Source organism: Tachypleus tridentatus, chromosome 1, assembly GCF_004210375.1.
Source record: "Tachypleus tridentatus isolate NWPU-2018 chromosome 1, ASM421037v1, whole genome shotgun sequence".
In the NCBI taxonomy this organism is placed as follows: domain Eukaryota; kingdom Metazoa; phylum Arthropoda; class Merostomata; order Xiphosura; family Limulidae; genus Tachypleus; species Tachypleus tridentatus.
In genome coordinates this window covers 153,148,683-153,170,911 of record NC_134825.1, presented here as the reverse complement: position 1 = coordinate 153,170,911, position 22,229 = coordinate 153,148,683, and the positions used below count along the sequence as shown (strand labels likewise).

Here is a 22,229-nt window from a genome sequence, read left to right as displayed (position 1 = left end):
CATTGGTTGTTTTTTGGCCGTGCAGCTCAGATGGAACACCGACCCAGGGTATGTTGATTGTTTCTTGAGGGGAAAATGGCAGAAAAATGTGGTTCTACTTTGTTACTAATTGCTCCAACAAAAAATGAAAATTTTATAGTGAGTAAAGTTGAGGCATGAGTATTCAAAAAAGTTCAATGATATTATTCTCAGAGTATGTGAATCATGCAAGATGTACAGTTTCTGTTTGTGGTTCCAACATTTCTTAAAGAGGTAAAAGTGACATCAAAATGATCTCAACACTACTAAACACCAGCAATATTGTTTGAGGGCATCTGGAATTAATAAACTGGGCTTTTTGTGTGTGTTTGAAACCTGATACCAAATCAGAAAGTGATGTGATCAGAGTGGAATATTTATTTACCTCCTACACTGTAGAACACAATCTTCCTTTGGCAGTTTCAGACCCTATTTCAAATGTTGTTAATTCACAAACCACAAAAAATTATAGACTTTTAGGAACCAATGTCAAACTCCACCTTGGAATCAGTTCCAATAAGAAATATGTAGGTGGACAAAATGTTTCTTTCAAGGATTTACAGATGATTTCCTAATGCCTTAATCAGTAGTACACTGTAATTAGTGAGTACTAAATAAATCAAAGTTAGTGGTGATACCGTTTCCATGTTTTTCCCAATTTTTTCCTTGTTTTGGTAGGGATTAATGTTCTTCAGCTTTTATTGTTGGCATGTCTGTAATAGGTCTAATACTAATGCCTTATGAAAAGTATAATTAATTGTATAAACATTTTCATTTTCAAATAAAAATCCAAAATATATTATTGCTTGTGCAAAGTGTATAGATTCTTAACTGCTCACTACAGCATCCTCTCATAAGTATTTAAAATTCTGTGGTCACAAAGATTATTAATGTATTTTCAGTAAAATTATTTGAGTGAAAAACCTAAATTTAGTAGGTACACTTGCTTTTTTTTCTTATCTGTGTGTCCATATATTTCATCAATATGAACAAATAATTCTTGGAATGACTGAACAGTTTGAGAGCAATAGATATATATAGCTAACTCAAGGACTATTGGAATGAATGGTTGCAGTATGGTGGTTAAAGAGTCTGATGATTAACTGATTAGAAATTTCTGCTAATTGTTAAGTTGTAAAGTTCTTTTGACATGTTTATTTTATTTCTACCTGTTTGAGAGAACTGATTGATTGATAGTACTAGTTCATGCACTGTCATGTAACTATTGTTTAACTTGACTTTTCATTTTACTCTGATTTGTAGTGATTACTGTATAAAGATGAAACTTCACTAATTCAGCTTCATAGCAATTACTTTATAACTTGACTCTGTGATTAGTTGTTTGTGGTAAAAATTACCACATTATCTAAGAAACTCCCATGAAGCTGTTGTGCAAAATGACTCATTTTAGTTTTGTGATTAGAAGAGATAGTACAAAGGGCATTCCCTACTAGTCATGGTACATGAAGACTACCTTAAACACACTTATCTTTTAGTTCTTACTATTACAAATAACTTTCTTCAGGAGAATTGTTTGCTAATTTTTCTGCCTGGTGATTATAGTGTGATCTGACTTTCTTTAGATCTACAATTTAGATATTGATATATTTATTACTTTTACTAGCTGTGAATTTTACAGAAAGACAGATTCAGGACTGTAGTTGTGGATTGCTTTACAAGTTACTTTTTTTGGGAAATTAGGCAGTCTTACAGAAAAGAATTGTTGTGTTATACAACTTAAGTGCGCTTTTGTGGGATCTCTTTATTGATTTGTGAAGTGATTTATCTGTATGTTTTGGCTTTCACGGATAGCTTTCAGCTTTGCTTACTGTGGTTACCTCGTGACTTGTTTCTGTTAGCTAATTTTGAGACAGGGCTTTACTGGTTCTTCTGGTTATGGGTTATGAAATCTGTGTTAGTAGGTTAATATTGTTTATTTAGATTGAGTTCCCACTTTGTTATTCATATTTTGTTTTTAGCTAATTGAAGATTATTTTGTTGAATATATATATATATATATATTCTGATGTGATTTTGAAATCATTTATTTGAATTATAACTTTTATTAGCTATAGCTGCTGGAAATCATTTATCTTAGATAATTCAGTTGTGCTGTTTCATAGACTGTTGGCTGTGCTAGCAAAGGTTATCACATTTCTCCTCTTAACTATTCTGACAACGGTTAAGTGTCACATTACTATTATTTCAGTGGTGTTTAAACTACTACTTTATTAGCTGTATAATCTTTGAATAACTGTTTCACTTTTGTTTTGCTAGTTTGTGAACGGTTTAGTTTTCTTGGCTTAATATTTCTGTTACACAACACATTTATTAGCAATGTTGGCTGAGAATAATAATGTGATAGGAATCTGCTGTTAGTTTTGTCTGAATTAACTGTATGATGTGATTTCTTTGTTAATTGCTATCTAATAATGACTACTGTTGGTGACTTTTAACTATACTTGCATCATAAATGTCTTAGTTGATATTTGGAGTTAATAACTGATGCCATCTCTTTGCGTAACTGTCTGCTAAGAATCACATGACAGCCTTAATAATTTCTTTCTGCATGTTGCTAATGCCCAAAGTAAGTCTTTTGTGTTTCATCTGTTGCATTACTCAAAGTATGTTTTTTTTTTTTTTTGCTTTAATCTGCTACTTGGGTTTCATTGAAAGCAAGTCTTCTCTGTTTTATGTGTTTGTTTGAATGTTCAATTGAAAATAAGTCTTGTAATTTATCTCTGCTGATTTGAAAGAATGTTAGAATAAGAATGTAAGAATGTTTTTGATATATTTTCACACATATTTTACTGATGTATTAAAATAATTTATTATATATAATATTTAATTTAGCTTCCTAGTTTCAATGGAGTAATTATGTTATAAAAAATATTATACTTGTTGGGGAATTGTTGTTTTTACTTTAAAACTTGTAAGGATTATTCAGTATCCAGCATAATTTTGTCTTGTGTTCTAAATACAACTGTAATAAAAAGTATTTTTGAACACAAAACTTAAAATGATATAAAATTACTTGTGTTTTATTATTCAAGTGCTAATATTTATTTATTTAAATCTCATTTTTCATTCAACAGAGGCTCAACATAGCAAGAGAATTTGGAGACAAAGCAGCTGAACGCAGAGCCCACAGCAATTTGGGCAATGCACATATTTTTCTTGGTGAATTTGAAACAGCGGCTGAACACTACAAGTAAGTTGCATTGTACTGTGAAATAGTTGTTGATTAGGATTAATTAGATACATTAAAGCCTAATGTGATGGATGAAATATTTACAAGTATTCTATGTTCCATGATACTGATTGTAAGTTTATTTTTGTGGGGGTGGAAAAAGTATTTAAATTAATTGTCATTCAAACATTTTGGACAAATCTTAAAAAAGAAAAAAAACTACTTAAGAGTTTATTGCAATATTGTTTCACTGTTAAACTTGATTAAATATGTATGATTAAAACCTAGTAAAACAAATACCACATTGTCTTGATAGTCCTGCTTCTTGTATGTATTATACAAGAATGTGTGACATACTTGTGTTAGTACAGTGTCTTTAGTCCTAGTGATGTTGATAAAGTATATATATATATATGTGTGTGTGTGTGTGTGTGTATTCAGTGTAAGGTGTATATAGTAATCTAATGATACTTATACAATGTAATAAAAGAAACAAAGCTTATAGCTAGGTGTCTAGCAATCTAATTTACTTTAAACAAAGTAATGAAGGATAGTAAGCATACATTTAAGTGGCTAGTGATCAAATGATGAAACTAGTTACAGTTAGTGTCTAACGATGTTTATACAGTGTAATATAGGAAACTAAAGTCACAATTAGGTGACTACTAATCTAGTGATACTTGTACAATGTAATGAAGGAACCTTAGCTTACAACTAGGTGTCTAGTGATGATTATACAATGTTATGAAGGAAACTAAGCATACACCTAAGAGGCAAATAATGCTTATTCAACATATAATGAAGAGATTAAGCAGATTTGTAATGAATATGTGTAGTGCAAAAGTCTGATTTTTGTACAAGGTGTTTGTAGTATACTAATGATATTATTACAGGTTATTGAGTTACAGTTTAACTTACTGTAAATGAAACTAAATTTGTATTGAATCCAGGGTTTCTGATGAGGCTGACACATTTATTATTGATGGAGGTTAATATTATTCTGTATTTAATTAAATTACTTTTCTTGAGTAAACATCTAGCATCTCTTTTAATTCAAATTTATTTAGGAAAACTCTGAGTCTTGCTGAGGAACTTGGAGACAGAGCTGTAGAAGCTCAGGCCTGTTACAGTTTAGGCAATACCTACACTCTTCTTCGCGATTATCCCACTGCCATTAGATATCATCTTCGCCACTTACAGATAGCTGAGGAGTTAATGGACAGAGTTGGTGAAGGTCGAGCATGTTGGAGTCTTGGCAATGCCTATTCTGCCATTGGTGAGAATGAAAAGGCACTGCAGTATGCTACAAGACATTTAGATATCTCAAAACAGGTATTTTATTTAGGTCTGGTATTTATTTTTTTATTGATCATAGCAGTGAGTCTGAAGGTCTATGTTGTTAAAACCAGATTTTGATACCATGGTGTGAGCACAGAATAGAATTGTATAGCATTGCACTTAACTGCAAACTTATCATAGTTCAAGTATAAATGTACTTGTTTTGCAGCAGACAACAATCTACAACATGACAAATTAACTTGTGTCAAAAATAGAGATTTATTTGAATTTTGAAATGTTAATATTTATTTACTACAGAAAAAAGTATAGCTATCATCCAAATCTATTTTGATAATTGTAATCACCATTCTTAAGTTCTGTAGGTCTCGTTTGGATGAGATCAAGTTTTTTTTAACTTGATCCATTCAGTTTTTTAGTAAATGTAATGAAGTATGGTTAGTTTAAAGTTTGTGGATATAATTAGTCAGTCTTATGAAGTTGTACATTTTTATCTTATTTTTCTACTTTTCCAACAGTTGCTTATATGAAGAGTTATATTAGTGTTTAAGAATAGTCAGGTTTTATGATGCTTGTTTGTGTTGTTGTTTTTTAATTAATTAATTCACTACAGGCTCCCTGGAACTGACTGTAACCATTTTGTGCTTCTTATAACTTTCATATTACAACTTGTAATTGAGTATGCTTATATTTACAATAGGTAGCAATTCATTAAGTGTAACAATGGTTTCATATAAAAAATATCAGATTTTTTAATTAAAGGTATGCCTGTGCATTTTATTCTTTTTCAACATTGACTATCCGATGTGCAAAGTAATTTTGATTTTAAGATTAGAGTTACATTTATGCATTGCAGATTTCATTTGCAAAATCTCTGTCACTTCCTAATAAAATCCATATAAACATCAGATGCATTCTTTAGAAAATTGTGTATTTCATCCGTTTTTTTTTGTTACCTTATCTCTTTCTGTGTTTGGTCAAATTGATCGATCTTGTAACCACCACAGAAAATTAGGATATAAGATTTAAATTACACATTTTTCATTCTAGGATGAATACAAATTGTAATATGAAATCATAGATATTTAAATTCCAGCTTGTCACTACTGGTAAATTGAGTTTAAAATTCTTAAGAAACTCTAAACTTTGTATTTGGACATAACAAAAAATTTAATTTGAATAAAGTTATATTCAACATATAAAGTGACACAGAAAAATCAATACTTAGGAATTTTGTTATAATATTGTCTTAAATTAAGTAATTATATAATGCTAAAATTTCACTTATAATCTACAATTTGATATCAAACTTGATTGACATAGATTCATATATATTAATTCAGTAAAATGTGGAATATAAGTCTACATATTTCATGAAATGCTTTTTGACTCTTGACCCTGGAAAAAAACTTGAATTTTTTTTAATTGCTTCACTCGTTTTTACACTGTAAGAGTTTCAACAGATGCAAAGTACTTGTTAAATTACCATCTTGTCTTTTGTAAGGTAAGTTGGTTACCTTACTATGGTGTGAAGATACCTGAAAGTTTTAACATGTGCTTACATTAAAATTTTCTTATTTTCTTGTTTTTCTTGACTTAAAATTAATTAGTTTGTTGTTGAGTTTGAAAATTATCTATTGAGTTGAAATGGCATTGTGTATTGAATTTTTATCACTATGTAAAGTTAATATCTTCATTGATGTTCTGTTTCAAAGTTCACCTTTAGAATGTAATACTTTTATGATACACTGAATTTATGCTGACACTGCTATAATAAATAGAGATAGATCAATTGTAACATTTTATTTGATTTGACAAGTTTTGACTATAAGTAACTAATTGTATTCAGATGGATTTATGCTGAATTTTGATGAATACAAAATAATCCTCTTGTGAAACTAAGATGGAAAATAATGATGAACACTTATGTATTCAATATAATCCTTATTTATTCTATATTTTTTTAAGTTTATTTTATTCATAATATTTTATTTATTGAGAATAAACTAAATTTACTAGATATAAATTGACCTCAACCAGTAATATTCTCAGCAAAAATACTTGTATATATATTTTTTTCATTTATTTGTTTGATTTTCAACTTTATGATTGGAAATAGTGAAGTTGAAACTGACCATATATAAATTGGAAATTTTCAATCAACAATAGATAAAGAATTTCTAAAATCAGAGGGACTTTTTAATGTTTGCTTTTTCAAAACAGTGCCTCACAATGTAATTTTGAACATTTCACAACATGAATAATGGCAGAAAACAAATTATATGAATTGTTTTAAGTTAAAACTACATACTGTTTAGTATATTTGTTCAAAGTGTATTGCAATTTTGTAGAATATTTATACTGCAAGAAGGAAAAAATCGGTAACATTCCTTCAATCTGAAAAAAGTTGAATAAAATCTAAACAGTGAAAAAACATTTAAAAAATATAAATTTTCATTTTGTATTTTGTTTGAAACTTAAAAATAAATTATGAAAACTAGCTGGGAAATATAACTGTGTTGTAACAATTCTTTATTTTACACTGAGAATAACAGAAAAGTTGATAACATGATTGTTAAAATACTAAGGAAGTATTTGAACTTTTGAAAATAAAAACAAGCTCATAATTCAAAAATGCCAGACTTAAACTTTTACAGACATCAGAAGCTTCAGAGAATTTTGACAAACTTCAAAACTAATTCAAAAGTATAACCTCGGCATAAGAAGTTAGAAGCATTTAAGTAAAACATTGATCAAATTATTTTGTTATTTCACTCTGGGACTTAGATTAATGACAAAATAAGACATATTAAATGTTCTACAAGTCATAGGAATTCATTCACAATATTATTTATTTTTGAAGGTAAATTCAAAATGGCACTTGTGAAATAAATATTGGTGTGAGAACATTTTCTTATTAACAAGGATTCTTGAATATCAAAGCTCAAGTTTTGTTCTTTTAACCCTACAGATTGGAGACAAAGTAGGGCTTACCAGTGCACAGATTGGAGTCCTTGAGCTACAGAATGTTTTAGGTGTTCATAATCAGTTAGAAGACAAGAATGTGCATGAACATATACATGAGAACACATCAGGTGAGAATAAAATATTTTTTTGGCTGTAAATTTCACAAAAGATAGTGTGCCTCAATTTAGGGTTCTTATCAGTGCTTTCAAATCTGGAAAATCCTGTAAAACTGCTATAACAAAATTGAGTTGTGGAAAAAATTGGAATTTTATAATAGAATCATGAAAAGTCTTTTTTTTTTTGGGGGTACTTTTTTTTTTTAAACAAAATTCATTTGTTGCATTTTCCATTTTTATGCCATTGGACCCTTAACTGCATATGGCCTATACATCAATTTGGTGCACCACCATCTTATCAGTCAAGCATATTCTTATGTGAATCCTGTGCAAGCGAGAGGTGGCTGCTACTCAGTGATGGTTTAGTTAGATGTAAGTTTGTGATGTTTCATATTCATTCAAAAATACCAGGCAAATAATGTTTTAATGATAGAAGGCCAGAGGGTCCATTTATGCAGAAATCTATAATGTACATGAGAAATTTCAGGAAACACACAAAAATACAGCACTTTGTTTATAATATAAAACACATTACTAATATGTATTTACTCAATGCATCAAGAACATGCTCCAGTCATCCATTTAAAAAAAACACCCTGGATATGTACAGTCATGTGAAAAAGTTAGGACACCCTGTGAAAGCCTGTGTATTTCTGTAACATTTTTTGGATATATAGATATTTAATCTCAATTTTAACAATAATGAGAGATTATAGGAATGTAACTAAACAATTAAAACTGAAGAAATGACTTTTCAAGATCTTCTGTAAATGTAATTCTACAAATATGCATATTCTAACTGAGGAAAAAGTTAGGACACCCTCCACATTTATTCCCACTTAAAATGATTCAACTCACACACAGGTGTATCACACCAGGTGCACATGATTAGAAGATTGTTACTCAGCATTTTGAATGTGACTTGCCCTATTTAAACCTCAGACATTTAGTTTGGTGTGCTCCTGACTGTTGAAGTGAGAGTGAGCACCATGGTGAGAGCAAAAGAGCTGTCTGAGGCCTTCAGAAAGAAAATTGTAGTAGCTTATGAGTCTGGTAAAGGATTTAAAAAGATCCCAGAAGATTTTGAAATCAGCCATTTCACTGTCTGGAAAAGAGTCAACAAGGCTTTCAAAACAACTGCCAACATGCCCAGGTCTGGTCATCCAAGCAAGTTCACCCCGAGAGCAGACTGCAAGGTGCTAAAAGAGGTCTCCAAACACCCTAACATGTCATCACGGGACCAACAGCAGTCTCTAGCTACTGTTGATGTGAAAGTGCATGCCTCTACAATCAGAAAGAGACTGCACAAGTTTAACTTGCATGGGAGGTGTGCAAGGAGGAAACCTTTGCTCTCTAAGAGAAACATCAAGGCCGGACTGAAGTTTGCCAAAAAGAATATAGACAAAGACCAGGACATGTTTGGCGTAAACCTAATGCAGCATTCCAGGAAAAGAACCTCATACCAACTGTGAAGCATGGAGGTGGAAGTGTCATGGTTTGGGGCTGCTTTGCTGCAGCAGGACCTGGACAGCTCACAATCATAGAATCCACCATGAATTCTACAGTATATTAGAGGGTGCTTGAGGATCACGTGAGACCATGTGTACGAAAATTAAAGCTGAAGCGGAATTGGACCCTGCAATACGACAATGACCCAAAACATACCAGTAAATCCATCAAGGACTGGCTGAAAATTAAGAAATGGAGAGTCAAACCCAGGATCTTAATACCATTGAGATGCTGTGGGGTGGCTTGAAACAGGCTGTACATGCAAGAAACCTCTCAAACATCTTACAGCTGAAAGAATTATGCATTGAGGAGTGGGGCAAACTTTCTTCAGACCGATGTCAGAGACTGGTAGATGGCTACAAGAAGCGTCTCACTGCAGTTATTTCAGCCAAAGGGGGTAATACTTGTTATTAGGGGGTAGGGTGTCCTAACTTTTTCCTCAGTTAGAATATGCATTTTTGTAGAATTACATTTACAGAAGATCTTAATAAGTCTTTTCTTCAGTTTTAATTGTTTAGTTATATTCCTATAATCTCTCAGTATTGTTAAAATTGAGATAAAATATCTATATATCCAAAAATGTTACAGAAATATACAGGCTTTCATAGGGTGTCCTAACTTTTTCACATGACTGTAATCCTAAAGCCATAGGATCGACAGCCTTGACCAAACATTCACTCTTTCAGCTGTGGAGGCATCATAATATAATGGTCAATCCTACTCAGCTGGTCAACAATTCAAAATTAAATATGGTGGCATATAGCCTTAGTAGCTTTGACATAAACAAATATTGTAGTTTTATCCTTATTCACTCTCTCAAGATTTTCAAATTTTATAAGATAGGTATAATTATCTAAAGTTTTAATTGAACTGATGTTATTTTTAACATATTTGACTTTAAGTTTAATGTTACTTGTAGAATAACATAACACTAAAGGACAATGAGCAACTTTTGATCCATCTTGACTGTCCTGAGCATTAAATTAAACTGATCTCTCAAAAAAGAACTCCTCAGAGCCAACCCTTATTGTTTAAACAGTTATCTTGCTTACTTCAAATTTAACTGCATCTTCCATATTCAAAGGCAACCTGTTTCAGAAGCCAATCACCCTGACTTATTTGAATATATGGAGTCAGAGTGTTGACTGTTCAATGTGCAAAAGTGTTTTTATGTTAAGATTAAAAATACATTTCTTCATCTGAATATCCTCTTATTTCATTTGTTTAATTTCTAAAACCTCCTAAATAAAACAAATGTATTTTACTTGTTATTTTCTCTCTCGTAACTTTTTTACAAACTTGATCAACCTTTTAAGCACTGTGAAAAAACATGAAATAAATATAATTTATCATTTTTTAATTTTTAAAATGACTGCAGACTGTAACAGAAAATTACTGTGTTTTACCCAAAATAGTTTAAGGCTTGTGATAGTCTAAATCTGTTTTTACTTTATTGTTTTATTGCCCTTTGAACTATGTCTAACTATTAATTCTAACACACAAAGTGAAAAATCAGTCAGCTAATGCATGTCTGTTTTGAGTGATAAATTGAATGTGCTGCTTGTGAGAATATATTTTTTTCATTTTTGTGCTTTACATAATCAAATAAGTTTACTTTTACAACAGTAAATAACAAATATATATGAAAAACAACAAATATAGTACTAACATTTGACCTATTTTATTATTATCAGTAATAGTAAGTAGTTTTTACTTGGTTAAATAGTGCATGTAATAACACCTGAATAATAATACATAAAACAAACAGTATCCTATAACTATTATAATTTAAATGGCTTTCTAACTAAAAAAAAGAGGCTTTAAATAATTTCCTTTGTTGCTTAATCTGAAAAACATCTTCTAAACATTCAAAACTGAAGGTGGAGTTGATAATACTCTGTACTGAAAACAATATAACATTATATGACACTCTATAGATTAAAACTTTACCTTTCTATTGGATTTAATCCAGCATAAGGTGTTGGAATTATTGGCAGTTTGTGAAAGAAAGGATGCAACAGCTGGACATGTCAAGGGGCTCTGATTGTTGAGTTTATGACCTCGTAAACAAATAGGATTGAAGGCTTTAAAAATTGAACCTGAAGGTCCTTATGCTTTCCAGAAGAGCACTAATGAAATTAGAGAAGTGGAAGACCTAGAGAATGAAAGTTAATTCTCATATAAGGGATGTTGAGGATTTTTAAAAATCATTCATTATATTAAAACTTATACTTGATTTTTTAATTACATTTTGTTACCACATGTATTCATATACATATGTAATAAAGTAATATACTTAAATATTTGATATAACTGTGAAAGATTGTGATGTGCATTTTGACCTATCTGTAGGTTCTTCAGTCCATAACTTCCTTATGTTAATAAGGAAGCTGGACATGTCAAGGGGCTCTGATTTTTGAGTTTATGACCTCGTAAACAAATAGGATTGAAGGCTTTAAAAATTGAACCTGAAGGTCCTTATGCTTTCCAGAAGAGCACTAATGAAATTAGAGAAGTGGAAGACCTAGAGAATGAAAGTTAATTCTCATATAAGGGATGTTGAGGATTTTTAAAAATCATTCATTATATTAAAACTTATACTTGATTTTTTAATTACATTTTGTTACCACATGTATTCATATACATATGTAATAAAGTAATATACTTAAATATTTGATATAACTGTGAAAGATTGTGATGTGCATTTTGACCTATCTGTAGGTTCTTCAGTCCATAACTTCCTTATGTTAATACACCCTTTTTTTAGCTAACATTGAAACAAGATTCCCTTGAATGATTACAAAGCTTTTGAGTAACTGTGTATTTAAAAGTATAGCACTTGAGGCTTACTTTTGTCATAAAGACATGAACATGTAATACAATGCTAAAATTCTTTGGAGTTTAAAAAAAAAACAGCAATTTGTGTAATTTTTATTACAAATTTTAGGCCTATTTGAATAATACTTATGGAAAAGTATGCACACTATTTTTGCAATGGGTGAGTGATAAGTGAATAAACCTTTCATTGTTTATAAGTGTTCAGCAGCACAAAAGCTTAACACTTTAAAGCTTTAGAAATGTTAAGGTTTTCAGAAGATTTGGTATGCACATAATTGATAGATAAATGCAGTACAATGAAACCATTATAACAGTATAAAATTAGCTTATCCATTCCAGAGTCTTTAATAAAATTTTGCTTTTAAAAGGCATTATACTATCATACCAATTATGATGAAGAGAAGTTGCTCAAAATGTTACTAGTATACAAAATGAATTTGTTTATTTTAGCATTGTGTTTTCACAGTGATTTATTTCATTAATTTCATACATTACTGCACAAGCTCTTGACATTTGTATGTTAAGCAGTATGATGCACTACTTTTAAATATCTGTATTTTCAACCCAAACACTTACATGATATATCAGTATCATTATTTTCCAATTTAATGGTTTAAATGCTGAAAGCCAGTATGAACCAATGCAAAGGAATGTAATGAAAAAAAACATAGTTTGTGATTCTTATCACAAATTTTAGGCCTAATGGTTTCTCATGCTTATGGATTGTAGCATGACATTATTCTTTTTTATCCTGGAAATTAAAATGTGTGTGGTTACAAAAGGTACTTAAGTTTTTTATTTTACAAGGAAAAAATAGTTTATGAAGCCTGATAACAAGTTAAAATGTTTTTTTTCAGAGAATGTAAATATGAAGTCAGTTAGTTGACTTTGATGACTAAGTTTGGGGGGGAGAGAAAATAATAAAGACAGTAAACAATGTGACTTGGTTGATTACTTTTTTTTACAATGTACCAGTAGGAAATCCAGAAAGTAATATAAATAACAAGGATAATTATGAGGTTTTTGTAAACCATTTAAAATGGTCACTACTAAGGATGCGTGTGTGCATTCCTTATAAATTGATGTTCGTCACCATTGCTTAAAATATACTTTGACAGCAGCATACTGCATAACTGTGAACATTAAGTATAGGTTTCATACTTCATACATCCACATGTATACGAGTATGTAAGAGGAACTGACAGATAAGCTAAGTTGTTATCCTTGTTCCATAAATCGATGTAAGAAAATTTGTAATATTATAATACAATTGACTCTGCTAAATTTCTTTTATTTATGTAATCAGTATTCTGGGAACAAAATTATATTGTATAGTATTCATCTGGTAGTAATGAAATAATTTTTAACATCTCTCGTTGCAAATGAATCACCAAAAGCTAAAGATATTGAACATTTACCTAAGAAATAGTGAATTGGTCCAAGCAGTAAAGCAATGCAAAAAAGGTGTAGGTAATGTAGTGAAATGAGAAAATACAAAAAATCACTTTATAATTATGAAGAGTCCAGAATAATTCAGACTTTGTTTGGATCCATGCTTCAAAAAAATGTTGCTGTATTCATCATGTTCTGTGTATATATTGATAAATAAATGTTTTAATTGATTTTTTTAAATTTTTGAATAAAATGATAGTTTCACAAATTTTTTCTGAATATTTAAGTTCGCGTGTGTATCTTAACACTCCTACGAAAAGACGTTTCTAGTCCTGATTTCTCCAAGCCCGTTCCCCTGGCTGTGGTTTCGCTAGATAGTAGATAGGGACAGTGGGAATCTCGTTAATCTATTCATTAATGGATTTAAATGGCAATTTCATTTAAATACAAAATTATTAGCCTAATACTAATAACCTTTCAAGTTGCTCTGGGGCCTATTAGGCCCCACTTTTCGTAGGAGTGTTAAATAAGAAATTGTCAAAATTATGTTTTTGATTTATTGCTATTATTTAAATTGCACTAAAACTCTTATCACAGCCTACTGTAGGTAATGCTAAGCATCACAGCAGTTAACTTTAAATATAGAAATATAGAAGATATATCTGGGTAGCCTATTTCTTTGGTTAGTTTTGTAAGTGAATAACAAATAGTATATCAAACTTATATTTTGATCACCAAGATGTTTTTTTTTCTTTGTGTATGTGAAGTAATGTATTATTTTAATTACAGAACATCTTTTCATGTATTAACTTGTACCACAATATTTTTCTCCTATTCACAGCAAAGACAAGAGTTTGTAGTGTTAGCATAGAAAATGTGGATCTTCTTGCATCTGATGAGGTAAATGTGAATTCTTGATACTACTGTAGATAAAGTAACAATTATCTGTAAACTCAAAGTGTTTGTGTAGCAGGTTTTATAAAAACAACACTTAAGAAAATATTTTCTCGTCCATGTAATTATCTCTGTAGAAATATTAAAATTATGGAAACTTCTGGGACATGAGATGTAGTTTGATATAATAATTTATTTGTTTACAGAACTTAAATCAACTACTTTGTCTTTTTTCATATATAAAGATAATTCTAAAAATTGTGAAACTTCACATTGTTTTAGGCAACCTTAATTAGTTTTACATTTTTTTGTAAATAGTTTGATGCAAATTGTTTCATTAAGTTTATTCAATTCAGTTTTGTTTTTATTTTATTTTTCATAATTTCAGCTTTATTTGAACATATGCATTGGTTTTAGTGCTATTACAAGACAATGACAATGTATTATTAATAACATACACTGAGTTGTTTTTTTCAAGCTTATTTTTTTGGGATAGTACTTGTGGAAAAACAAATTGGATTTATTTAGGTTGATTGATATGTAGATGAGATTATATTTTATGTATAAAATTTTCCATCAGTTCATATCTTGTTACCACATCAAATAGTCCTTCACATTTCAAGACTATGGGTACATTATAAGAATGATAGTAAAATGAATTATTTAATTAGAGTATTCCATAAATTGGTGGTAGGTGAGGCTGACACTTCAGAACTAAGGATGACTACCGCAGAGTGTCTTTAAGTAGTTTTGCACAAAATTTAACAATGAACAAATTGTTGCATATTGAAATCTTGTGTAAATAACTAGCATATCAAATACAGGAGCAAAAATTGAAATTTTCTGCCTGTAAATGAATCAACTATCATACAAATGACAATTTGAAATAATATATGCATACACACTCACACTTATGTGAAATTTTCATTCTATATTTCTTGGTTTAATAATACTCTGATTTGGAGTTTGAATGAATATTGAGTTTGGTTGAGTATTAGTAACTATTTGTCAGCCAAATAGTTGAATGTTTCATATCACATAATAGAAATAGCATAAAAAGAATATCTACCATAGGTTTTAAGTAGTAATAAATTGTGAAAAACCATTAATGAACTAACCCACAGGAGGTCAGTTAATTAATAGCTATTAATGTAGAATAGTATTAATACTTGAATGTTTTTGGAAAATATTACAAAAATTACAAAATTTGAGTATCAGTTATACAAGTTTTGTGTATGAGTATACAGATCTGTTCATATTTGGTATTTTCTAAATTATATCACTGTTTATTTGTTTTTTTGAATCAAACAAGCATATTTTCTCAAATATAGTGTAATTTTAGTTTGGTAAATGAACGTTGCAATATTCGTGATAGTCATCATCTCTTGTTTTTTTAATATTCATTTTAAGTTTTTAACATGATGAAATGCTTTCTTTTTAATATATATCAGTCTGTAATCAAAAAAACTATTTAGTTGGCTGAGGTTTCTTCTAACTACTGAAATAATAACTATGCATACAGACTTATGAGACCATGCTGAAGAATTAATAAGTACCATTATTCTAAATTTATTTCACATACCTTCACAAAATTTGGCAAGCTTTCAGTAAATATTACAAATCTTATAGACAAAAACAACTTTTTGTTAATCAAGTATTTTTCTGTGAATATATGGGATCAAAAGTGTTAAATAGTCTGGGTGTAAGATGTTTTTTATGTTAAGGTTAAGAACTTTTTTTATAACTGTGTTGGTAGGATCTTCATGATAATTGAGGCAGTATTGGAAATGTGTGTGGATTGAGTTTCCATTGTATTAATGAATTAGATTGTCATTTTAAAAGTAACAGAGATAGATAGAAATTAATTTCACTGATAACAGCACTTTCTTTTTGTCTTGTTTGGCCAGTAAATTATTGCCATGAGTGTCATTAGATATTTTGCTTTAGCAATCCCATAATGAATTAAATGTCTCTTATCATGAACTTTTACAGAGGAATCAGTAAGTCACATGATCACCACAGCCAGTGTTAAGTAGTAGTGGAATGTATCAGAGTTACATTTGTATATCGTTTGGTGTGTTATAGGTATTATAATGCCACCCTAACTTGATCTCTTTTGAAAGGGATATGTAACAGTTTTTCACACACAAAATTATATTTATACTCAAAAATGTTTAGATTTGGGCATTTAGAATTTTGAAGATGGGAATATCCTTTGTACTTAATGGAATTTGAATAAAAAAACTATACATCAACTTGGAGCACGAGCACTATTCAGAAAAGGTTGTGTCTCAGTCATGGTAAGCAAAGTATGGGGTCTTGTAGCTGGTGAGAACCCAGAACATAAAGATAATGGTAAAAGCCATTAATGTGAGCTAGGTAAACATTTTGATACAATAACCATGTAGGATCTCTGTTTGAAGGTGTGATATCATTCATGTGTACTTCTATAGCATATCTACTTAACCATTGCATGTCTCAAGCAGCTATAAAATAAACCTGACCACATTTGATTGTGATGCTAATGCACATAAGTATCAGCAAAGCAAGTGATTGTTTATTGTCTGAAATCACTCGCTTGGCCTCAGACTCTGATCTTAATATTTTTGTATGTTGCATCTGACAAGCATTATGTAATACTGTGTGTGTACATTGGATGGATAAGCCAACTAACTTGTCTGTCATTATAAATATTTAATGATTAAGCTTTGTTAATAATTATGAAAGCTTTTTTTTTGTCCTCCCTTTTCTTTGATCTAGTTGTTTTTAACTTGTTTCACCCTATTGTAATTAGCCAAGGGAATTTGTAATCTACTTATTTTTATTGATCATCTAATAACTTTCATAGACATGTATTGTTTTCTTATAAGTTTTGACTAATATAAATACTATATTGTGCCTAATCTGTGGTCTTACTTGGGTGGCATAAGTATAGATTACTCTTTTTAATGATACTTTAAGTAATATACAGCATAATTCTTAGATGTTGTAAAATGAATAGACTAGGGTAATTTTATTATTCATTTACTTAAGGTTCAGAATGCTGAAAATAAAGAAAATATGGGAACACATGCAGACACACCTGCAACCAACTTCCCCCATGAGGAGGGTTGTAGATCTAGTCATGATTCTTCTGAATCAGAAGAAACCCAGAAGTCATCTTCTAAAGAAAAGGTAAGAAAAACAGAATAAAAACAGTTATAGTAGTTGCTAAAGTTAATAATTCATTCAAGATGTCATTGAGACAAGAAATACCATACTCTTTTTCTGATAAAAGAAAAACACTGGAAGAAGATAAAGTTAAATTGACTTTAATTCTTGATAGAATCACAGATATTGACAGGATTCTTTTGAGTTAGAAGGTACCCAAAAATCTTTTTATAAAGAGAATGTAAGAAATTGTAATAACTACCAATTTTAATATTTGATATATTCATAAATATAAAGAGTGATCTTGTAAAATAAGAAAAAAAGGGTTGTTGGTGGTGGTAAGGAATACTAGAAATGTTTTTTTATTTATGTTTGTTTGATAACATCATGGCTCTTAAAAGGAATATAGTGAATCATATGATAACCAGAAATTACCTTCTTTTAAGGAAAAATTAAAATCAGCTTTATTAATCAATAAAATTGCACACCTTTTACAGGATTTTTGAGAAACAGATAGATGCAAAACATCTTTTTAAGAAAAGATCAGAACAAATAGAAAATATTAAGTGGGTTGTTTTAGTTGGTACAGTGATAGACTGTTACTTGTTTATATTAAATGGAAAAATGAGGAATAAAATCTCTTTAAAAATATAGGAAATATACATAAACGGTTAAAAGAAATTTTTCCTATAAAAGTAGAAAGTTGCATACTGACAGAGTTCTTTGAATCAGAAGATAGCTTGAAGTTCTCTTAGGTAGAAGAGATTTAAAAACATATTAAAAATGATATTAGCTTTTGGATAGTTAAGAATTCTGTTGAGTTGTAACACCCTCAAAAGTGCTAAGAATAAAAACATTTAGTGTAGTAGTGTTCCACATCAGTGAATAGCAAAAAGTAATTCAGTAAATGAGAAAAGTAGTAAAATTTATAGATCAGCTTTATTTTTTGTAGAGGTCATGGATTATTTTAAATTCAGAGAAAGTCAAAAGTCATTTTTCAACTCACTAGATATAATAATAAAACAGGAGAGCAATTACAGATAGTTATCCAAGGAACAAAATATTCCAAAGAATTTTAAGCATATAATGGCAATGGTTAAAGGAATGTGGTTCAGAACAAGAAATTATAAAATTGTTATTTTAATAATCCTGTCTGTAATGTAATGTTTTTTGTTTTTGTTTATCTAATTGAACACCTATAGTTTGAAAGTAAAACATAGTTATGACTTATTAATGTGATGCATATATATTTGTTTAATGTAGTTGGGATTCATTCTTGGCTGTTTTCAGGTTGTCAGCAGCTCTTTTGATGAGGAATCTTTTTTTGATATGCTGAGTCGGTTCCAAAGTAAGAGAATGGATGATCAGCGATGTTCCAAAACACTCTTAGAACAAAATACAAGAAATGGAACTTGTAGCACCAGTACCTTACTCATCTGTACAGTCAGAAAATGAAGATCAAGGTTTGTTTTGTTAAATCTGTTGTCAAAACCTTGCATTATTATGTTTATTATTATAGTTGAAGTAAGTATCCTTGCTCCCAAGGTATATTCTTGTCTACATCCAAGGAATTCCGAGATGATTTATTGGAATGTTCCTCCAGTAATCTTACTTACTATAATTATTATATTTTAACGTTTTTTCTGGGAATGATGGCTCATAAATTGTGTTAAACTTCTCTAGGAGTCGAGACTAAAACATCTTAGCCTTGAAATATATAAAAATAGTTTACAACCAGTGAAAACTATTCGGGTTTCCTAGGTGGCATAATCTAGTACTCGAAGTGTAGCCTATTATAATTCACCTTATTATTGTTTAATGCTGTTGCTAATGCATACAGTTAAATATATTTCTCAATGTACTCTTTGTAGTGAATGGCTTAATCCCATTATTTTACCCCTCGGTGTAGATTCCTGTACGTGGTGAGGGGACCTCCCAGGGAAGGTTCTGTTCTATCTGGTTACCTTCTCTGGGATCTAAACATCCACCCACGTGTTTGCCGTGCGTGGCGACCCGTGAAGGGGAGGAGAGGATCCTGGTGGTTGAGGGGTCCAACCCTAACACACCACTTTGTCCTCGAATTCCTGTAGACGGGCGGCCTTTGGGTGGCCCCCCTTGGGTCAATCGGCTGGTCCACTTGGGCTAGAGTCAACCAAGTACCAGTGTTGGAAGTTCTCAACGGGTGTTGTCGACATTGTGCCTGATGCTGGTGTTTGGGTATAGTGCTCATGAAACCCTGGCGTTGCTGCATTGTCCTTGCGTGACTTTGTAGTGCGTCCCCTTGTAGGGCTCCATGGTGGGTGGGGTCAGTGGGTATCGAAATTTTTTCTTTTTCCTATGGATCCTCTAAAAAATTTAAATAAAATTGTAAAAAAACAGTCAATGGGTGAGCGACCATGTCTTGAATACTCAGAACAGCAATCTTCAACATCAGTAACACACGCACCTCATTTTCTTATATTACATTCTCTTTCGAAAACCTTTAGGGCAAATGTCCCCTTTTTTTATTCAAAAGGGACTAGAGGGACTTGCTGGCTCTCCAAAATCAGTAAAGAAACTTTGATCTGGTGACATATTGGTTGAAACATCCACATCCCAACACAGTGAACTCCTCTTGAATTCAAAGGCAATTGGGGATATACCTATTGAGGTTACACCCCATGCTACCTTGAATTCTTCACGAGGAGTTATTGTTGAGAGGGATTTGAAGAACGTTCCAGAGTCAGAGATTCTCGCTGGTCTCTCCACTCAAGGAGTTTCTGCAGTGAGGCATCTCCACTGCAAAGATGGAATTACACTGCCAACAAATACCCTCGTTTAACATTTACTTCACCACATGCACCTGCCACCATCAAGGCAGGTTATCTCATTTGCAAGGTTCGCCATACATACCAAACCCTCTTGATGTTTCCAATGTCAGAGATTCGCCACTCAAAGACATCCTGTCGTGGTTCCCTGACATGTGCTCGTTGTGGAGGCAAGGACCACGATGCCTATGACTGTGACATGAACCCACATTGCGTAAACTGCAATGGTTCTCACCCCTCTTACTTTCATTCTTGCCTAAAATGGTTGGAGGAAAAGAGGTGCAGCGCTTGAAAACGACACATAACGTTAGTTATCCTGAGGCTCGGAAATTGCTGTCCACAACTCCATCTCGGACATATGCTGCTGCACTTCATTCCACAACTACAGTGGGAGTGCAGACAGATCTCTCTGTGCCTCCAAGAGAATCGTTTTCAAAACAAATGAAAAGCCTTTTGACCTCCGTGGTTAAAAAGGTTGATGAATCGACTTCCACACCTATCTCTGTTCCTCCCATACCTTCCAACAAACCTCAAGATCCACGTCTTTCAGTTTCAAATACAGGCGTTTCTTCTGATACATCTTTTTCTCCCACCACAAGAGACAAAACAATTATTCGTTCGCGTCCTCAGTCACTGGATTCCCCTTCCAATAACAAAAACCTGCCCACCCGACACAGAGCAGGATCCATGGAGGTTGATAGACCTCCTCCGACTAAAGACAGTAAAGAAAAAAGACATGGTCGTAAACCAAAGGGTTCTCCAGCCACTTCACCTACCCGTTCTTAAAAATGGCCACCTTGATACAATGGAACTGTCGAGGTTTACATTCTAATCTGGATGATATCAAAACGCTGATTGCTTCCTACCATCCTGTTTGTCTTTCTTTACAAGAAACATTTCTCAAAACTGCTGATACTGTCTCCATTCGGCAGGTTTCTCTGTACAGAAATGACAGGTTGTGTGATGGTCGAGTACATGGAGGGGTGGCACTGTTGGTTGATCAACACGTGCCCACCCTGTCTTTGTCACTCAACACACCCTTGGAGGCTGTAGCCATCCGTGTTTCCTTGGGTCATACCATCACTGTTTGTTCTCTGTACCTGTCCCCTGGAAAGACATATGATCAATCAGATCTTGATGCTCTTGTTGAACAATTGCCATCTCCATTTCTAATCCTAGGAGATTTTAATGGACATCATCCCCTCTGGGGAAGTGCTATTATTGATGGGAGGGGCCGATCTGTAGAGCGGATGCTCTCTGATCACAATCTTTCTCTTTTCAATACTGGTTCTTCCACTTACTTTCATGCACCTAGTCAGTCCTTTACCACTATTGATCTCTCAGTTTGCTCCCCTTCATTATTCTCCCATTTTTCATGGAGGGTTAACAGTAATCCACTAGGCAGTGATCATTTTCTGATCCTTTTGAGAGAGATTGGCCGTGGTCGATGCCACCCTACCTGCGTGCCCCGGTGGAAGCTGGATCAGGCAGACTGGTCCACTTTCACTGCTCTCGCAGAACTTGATCCTGCCATCGTAAATCAGCCATCAATAGACGACTGAGTAGCAGCGGTAACTGACTGTATTACACATGCAGCTGCTCAGTGTATTCCTAAAACCTCGACACGTTTTCCACAATATCCTCGTCCGTGGTGGAATCTTGCTTCCCACTTAGCAAGGAAGGCTCAAAAGCGGGCCTGGGATACTTTTCGTAGATATCCCACACTTTCAAACCGGGTTGCTTTCCAACGGGCCTGTGCACATGCTAGCTGGGTAAGATGTCACAGCCAGAAGGAATCTTGGATTAAATTCACAACCAGTATATCTTCTACCACCAGTTCCAAGATCATATGGGACAGGATTCGAAAGGTTAATGGACACTACAATTCTATCCCTCTCTCGATCTTACTCTCTGATGGTCAGGAGGTGACTGATGTTCGAACATCGCTAACACTCTAGGTGAAAGCTTTTGCGGGTATCTAGCACTTCTGCTTGTTCCTCCACCTTCCTGGCCATCAAGACTCGGGCAGAGCGATCACCTCTTTCCTTTTGA

At 32.1% G+C, this 22,229-nt stretch overlaps 1 protein-coding gene across 1 annotated transcript in view; it reads left to right on the top strand.

Moving 5' to 3' along the window:
• The window catches only part of LOC143233315 (G-protein-signaling modulator 2-like), a 62,414-nt gene that overhangs the window by 28,248 nt on the left and 11,937 nt on the right, over window positions 1-22,229 (top strand). Inside the window, exons 6-11 of the mRNA XM_076469446.1 lie at window positions 3,114-3,229; window positions 4,276-4,540; window positions 7,476-7,599; window positions 14,168-14,226; window positions 17,254-17,394; window positions 18,661-18,820. Of these exons, the coding sequence (XP_076325561.1) occupies window positions 3,114-3,229; window positions 4,276-4,540; window positions 7,476-7,599; window positions 14,168-14,226; window positions 17,254-17,394; window positions 18,661-18,820 (865 nt within the window). The remainder of the gene's footprint in view (window positions 1-3,113; window positions 3,230-4,275; window positions 4,541-7,475; window positions 7,600-14,167; window positions 14,227-17,253; window positions 17,395-18,660; window positions 18,821-22,229) is intronic.